Source organism: Egretta garzetta, unplaced genomic scaffold (assembly GCF_000687185.1).
Source record: "Egretta garzetta isolate BGI_Z169 unplaced genomic scaffold, ASM68718v1 scaffold30, whole genome shotgun sequence".
Taxonomy (NCBI): domain Eukaryota; kingdom Metazoa; phylum Chordata; class Aves; order Pelecaniformes; family Ardeidae; genus Egretta; species Egretta garzetta.
This window is the reverse complement of record NW_009258383.1, coordinates 3,342,888-3,349,462: the sequence shown is the minus strand read 5'-3', so window position 1 is coordinate 3,349,462 and position 6,575 is coordinate 3,342,888. Positions and strand designations below refer to the sequence as shown.

Here is a 6,575-nt window from a genome sequence, read left to right as displayed (position 1 = left end):
CTCACCAGAGCAGAGTAGAGGGGCAGAATCACCTCCCTCGACCTGCTGGCCACGCTTCTCCTGATGCAGCCCAGAGTACGGTTGGCCTTCTGGGCTGCCAGCGCACATTGCCGGCTCATGTCCAGCTTTTCATCCACCAGCACCCCCAAGTCCCTCTCGGCAGGGCTGCTCTCAATCCTTTCTTCCCCCAGCCTGTACTGATACCGTGTTAAATAAAATCCATGTTGAAACAAATATTCACCCTCTGCACATTATACCCTTTCTTTAGCGTACAGAGCATGCTTATTTTAAAATTTTCTCCATTGTTCTGAACTAACAGTAAGTGGAATGCTACTGAGAGCTGCTGTCTGTACTGAATTTAAAAACAGGCATTGCTACCTTGATCAGTCTCTTGCACGCAAACACACAAGCTTAAAAAAAAAAAAAATCCAACACTAACAGTCATATAAATGCAAGCTTGAGAACAGTGTATTTTATTTTGTCTTTCAGCAGGGACTACAAATATTTAAGAAGAAACAGTTTCAAATATGACAAAGAAATTACTGGTATTGCTCTATATTCTTCTTGGGGAACAATACTCCCAGAAATGAAAATAAAATAAAACTGACTATGACAGTCAGCCAGCCCCCAATGCACTACTGGGAAAGAGAGATGAGGAGGTTTTTATATATTAGTCATACAGCACAAAGTTGGGATCTTCAGTCAGCATTCCTGTAACAAACTGACAGCAGCTCCCTCAGGTCAGTTCCCACCCTCTGGAAGAGCACCTGCACACAAGTGGTGTTCACAGTACTCCAATATCATCAGCTGGCAATCTGGACAAGGGATGTATATCTAGCTATGCTTTCCTCCTTCCACATTAAAAAAGCCAGCCAGAATCACCAAATTATTTTAAAACCTCTTAGTTGTTCTATAAATAATAAAGCTTTCTTCTGCCGGACAGCAAAAGAACCACTCCAGAGCAGGGTGGTGGCAGAAAAGGATGTTATCAGACCAAAAGCTACTCAAGCCTACATGACCCTGGGGCTCTAAAGACATTTTGTTCTCTGCACAGTCTATATCCTGTGAAATTTTCACCTCCCTTTTCCTACCTGTTCTTTCTGCTAGCCTTGTACCTGTAAAAACTTTAGGACAGGGATATACCTGCTAGTCATGCAGTGCCCTACTTCAAATCTAATGCTTTGATTCTTCACTATTTAAAGGGATTCACCAAGCAGTACACATGAATAAAGGATGTGTTACATTTTCAGTTTTTACACTGCTTTTTTGTTTGTTTTGCAAGTTCTCAGTTACCCTTGATTAATACCAACCTCAATGCTTTCAAGCATCTGCTGCAGCCATGTCTCTGTTTCTTTCCCTGAACTTAGTGATACTACACCTCAATGCTTTCAAGCATCTGCTGCAGCCATGTCCCTCTTTGTTTCTTTCCCTGAACTTAGTGATACTACATTTCTGAGCTTACTCTTACTTTCTGAGCTTACTAATCTTACTCTAGATGAGTAATATTATCCCAGGTTATTAATTTCCAAATTGCCCCACCCCTTTTGGCATCTTCCACATAATTGTGTTGATTTATTTTTTAATTCTTAACTTTTGGAATCCAGAATTGCAATTGCTAGCAATGAACATGGCTGCAGCTATCAATGCACGCAAACAGCAATGTTCTTTGAGGGGACCAAACAATTTCTCTTTCCTAATCACATCAGGAAAAAATATTTCATCTTCTGAAGAAAAAAAGATACAGCTGAGGATATCAGTCTACTAATTAAAATGAAGCCAAACAGACATACAACGAGAAAGACTCCTAATTCAAATTGTCTGTACCAAGATGATTAAAGAAATTAAAGCTGTCACAATACACATATTAAAGAAGTCTTGAGCGAGTTGGAATCCATCCAACGGAATGGAAAACTGTAATAGGGAAACTACAGAAAATGCAGAGCCTATAGTGACCCCAAAACCAAAGGCATGGCCAAGATCAGCTGTGTAAAAGCAGATGGTAACAGTCAGTGAGAAGTGGAAGATCAGAGCTCTATTACTGATAATCCACACTCATTTGAATGATTTGTGTTACAGAAATTTAGAAGTTGGAATTATCTCTAAATCACTATTGTAAAATCCTGTGTCAGCTGTAGATACCAGCACTGAAGTGAAAAAAGCAGTATTTATTCTTTTTTGAAAGCAGAGGTATTGTGTGATCTGACAACAGACATCATGAGTCCTCTAATAATCTATTCACAACGAGCATTAAGATATTTTTAAGACTGAACCAACAACATACAACTTTATTCAGTACTGTCTTCCATGAAGGACACCAATTTCCTTTAAGACAGACAGCAATCTAAATGATATATCACAAAATAAAGGGACAATAATTGAGACAGAAGAAGAAAACATGCAACAGTCTCACACTCGACCGGGACATATGACATAAGGACATGATATACAGGATACAAGACGTTTTAGCAACTTGGACCATGCTCAAGGTGGAAAACAAACCCAAGCAACAATTCCTTCTGACAGCAGAACCGCATTTAGACTAGATTAACTAAAACACAAGAAAGCCCTAATCCTGACTGGGGGAATGGTAGGGGAATAACTGGACGGACATTTCTTGTCAAAGGTTTGGGCTTTGAGAGTTTTTGTTTCTTTGTTTTCTAAAACAAAGACACATTGGGGCCATATTTCCTGGAAACCTCATGCTCAGTTCCCACCCTTATTATTCATTAGCAGCATGCACCTTCCAGTTCATGTGTTTCAACAGCAGCTGAGCACTGAAACTAACTCCCCTAGCTGCAACCAGTTCCCACCATGCAGGCAGAATGGCCAAGACATTAATAACAGATATTAGGATTATCCAGCACATCTCAGTGAAGTTCTCTCTCAGCCTTGAGTGTATTCCCTTGCAAAACTAGGCCACGACCAGATATCCTCTTAAACTCTAAAAAGAAAAAACCAAACCAAAACAACACAAAATCAAAAACCACCACCCACTTTCAACTTCTTTCCTTTTACCTCTTGGTGAGAAATGCGGAATATTCATCTGCTCATCTTCTCACTAATACTTTACAAAATTTCATAGACTTATTCTGGGAAAAGCAGTCTTAGGCAGAAGGAACTTGTTCTCTATGTATCATTAGTGATCCAATATTCTCCTTCTGTAAATTTCGTTCATTTAAAGACATGAATTGGGATTATTACTGGTATTTCACTTGCAGATACTCTCCAAATGCCACAGTTAATAGATTCATTTGCTGTAACATATTATTCACCTCTAAAAGAGCAATGAATCAATGATTTAAAAATCCTGAAATGTAAGAAGTGCTTTTCAGAAGCTGCAACTCTGATTTCCCCCCGTAAATTATAGTTATTACTCATTGTTACAGTTCATTTGTTTTATTATGTAATAATTCTGTAATAGTATTCACTAGAAGCTCTTGTGGACGATTAACAAACTGGCAAATGAAAAATAAGAGAAAATAGCAACTCTTTCCTTAGAGTTTTAAAAATATTTTATGTTTTACATTGCCAAAACTATTCAGTGCTATGTTGAATATTACTTTGCTTGCAATACACAGGAAAAGCTGAACGTTCAGAAAATCAAGTTTCTAGAGAAATAGTTAGCACATTTGCTCCTTGTTACAATACTTATCACCAAGATTTACTTCCATTATTTCATATGACTGTATGATTTACTGATCTGATTTTCCACTATAAAAGCATATAACATAATATTAGAAGAAAAAATGTTTAACATCTAAAATGTTTAAGAAATCAAAACTTTTTCAGTTACACTTCTGGCTACACTTACAGACAATACAACAAATTGCCTGAGGGTACAGAGGAAACAACTCTACTTACAGCAGCTTGCTGTTGTTTTAATTTGTCTCTGTACTCTTCCAGTTCTTGAAGACTAAGTACTGGAGGAAGCCGCTGCATGTAAGCAACAAATTGAATTCAGTGAGAAATTAAAGGACATCAAATACACAAGTAGTAATAACTAATCAATCAGTTCCATTAAAGAAACATTCTTATTGCTTCTGCAATCTAATTTGCAGAATTAATCCATTATTTCAAATGATGAATACTGAAATAAATCAGTTAAGATAAACAATGTATTATCATAATTACATCATGTAGTATCATAAATTCCTCAAAGTCACCTTATTTTAAGCCATATATGTATACACGCACCGCCCCTACTCATTGAAATTATTATGTCTCAGTCAGTTTGCTACAAAAATACCCCAAATATAGAACAGATTTTTTTTTTCCCTCCAACTATTCTGGCTTTTTCACAATAGTTTAAATTATGAAGTGCCTGTTAGCACAACTGATATTAATTCTACCACATTAAAGAAAAAGATACTCCATACCAATACTATATGCTAGAAGCTCCACTCAAATGCAAGATGAGGCAGGAGGGTACAGCTTTGCATTAATGCAAGATAAAAGAAATAAAATGAAAAATAGCTCACTGAAACAAGCATACTTTTGACACTCATTTTTTGTTATATTACTGCCTTTTGTTTTAGGAAGACAACTTACCTCTAACTCATACTTCACGATATCAAAGGAATCATTGGAAAAATAAACTTCTTCAATGCTGTTAATTATTTCTTGCTGAGCTTGAGGATCAGTTGGTTCTTCACATAGTTCTCTTAGCTCCTCCTTCACAAAACCAAAAAGGATTTGCATCATGTAACACCACATCCTCACAAGAACAATGTTTTACCAAAACAAATATTTTTCAAAAGCCATTTACAACATTAGCACAAGAAATGATGGCAAAGAATAGAAAGATCAGTACACTGCGGCTTGTTCTTCACATTACAAACAGCAAGATATTTAAAACTTTTCAAAAAACAAAAAACTTTTCAAAGAACAATGTGCAGACTTCAGTGTTGCAGATCACTTAAACACTTTTTCATCAATACATTTATGGCATAAATGCATGCTGAGTCAACAGTTTTTCCTCCTGAAGTTTAGAAATTCTTGTAATAAACTAAAAATAAATTGGCAGGATATTTTTCCAGAAGCAAAAGAAACCCCACAAAAATGTAACAAATAAAACCTTAATTTTTTAAACCAGAAGAACCATCTTTGTAAACATAAAGTAGACAGAGTCAATACAAACATATAACTTTTCAGTTCAGCCCTCAGAGTTCACTTTAATGAAAGCCATGCCATTAAACACTTGATTGTTTTACAGGCAAACCCAGAACAGATCTGCCTTCTTTGCACAGAATTACCAGATTTCAGATTTTTCTCTAACTAGCAGGGTGGTCTACGCAGAGAGACACTGTCAGCTTTCTGAAAGCTAATATTCAAGTGGTGAGCATCCCCATCCTTGCTGTCATGATCTCCCCTGGAAGGTCTTCTCAACAGCCCAGCTGCTTCCACTAGTCGCAACAAACCGAGGACTGAGTCTGAGCCTCCTCTGAGCCTCCTGGGGACATTTCAACTAATATTAGCCCTCTCCTGGAGGCTGTTCCCATTGAAGGAATGAAAATCCTTCATCAGATACTCAAAATGGAGAAGTGCCAGGATAGTATTTCACCAAAAATCAAGATAAAATAGGCCAAATTGCTCAATATTGGACTTTAAACCTGGTGAAGCAATCCCAGCAGACTGAGGTGTCCCCTAAGGATCCCAAGTCTCCCAACAATGCCAAGATGTTACAGTGCCACAAGGTGCTGCTCTTTTCATCACCAAGAGCTCAAGGGCTTATTTCACCAGCTAGAGGCATCAGATGTTAGATTAATTGACTAAACCACTAACTTGCTTATTTTGAAAATCAATTAAAATAAGGTCAACGTGCACATGTTATGAGGCAAAGCAACTTTTTAAATATAAAGCAAGGTGCTGTTTCTCTATGCAAGTAGGGATAGCCAAGGAGTGACAGTTCCGAAGAGCACCAGAAGGAGCCACTGCTCCTCTACAATGTATTCTTCACTGGGTTAAAAACTGGCTGGATGGCCGAGCCCAGAAAGTTGTGGTGAATGGAATTAAATCAAGTTGGCGGTCGGTCACAAGCAGTGTCCCCCAGGGCTCAGTTCTGGGTCCGGTCTTGTTTAATATCTTTATCAAAGACCTGGACGAGGGGATTGAGTGTGTCCTCAGTAAATTTGCAGATGACACCAAACTGGGTGGGAGTGTTGATCTGCTTGAGGGGAGGAGGGCTCTGCAGAGAGACCTGGACAGGCTGGATCAATGGGTCGAGGCCAACTGTAGGAAGTTCAACAAGGCCAAGTGCCAGGTCCTGCACTTTGGTCACAACAACCCCATGCAGCGCTACAGGCTTGGGGAAGAGTGGCTGGAAAGCTGCCCGGCAGAAAAAGACCTTGGGGTACTGGTTGACAGCCGGCTGAATATGAGCCAGCAGCGTGCCCAGGTGGCCAAGAAGGCCAATGGAATCCTGGCCTGTATCAGGAATAGTGTGGCCAGCAGGACAAGGGAAGTCATCGTGCCCCTGTACTCGGTGCTGGTGAGGCCGCACCTTGAATACTGGGTTCAGTTTTGGGCCCCTCACTACAAGAAAGATGTTGCCTTGCTGGAACATGTCCAGAGGAGAG

The 6,575-nt window shown here is 39.0% G+C and overlaps 1 protein-coding gene across 1 annotated transcript in view; it reads right to left on the bottom strand.

Moving 5' to 3' along the window:
• The window catches only part of VPS50 (VPS50 subunit of EARP/GARPII complex), a gene marked incomplete at its 5' end in the record, with an annotated part of 100,849 nt that overhangs the window by 87,416 nt on the left and 6,858 nt on the right, over window positions 1-6,575 (bottom strand). The window contains 2 exon segments of the mRNA XM_035896985.1: window positions 3,862-3,933; window positions 4,549-4,671. Of these exon segments, the coding sequence (XP_035752878.1) occupies window positions 3,862-3,933; window positions 4,549-4,671 (195 nt within the window).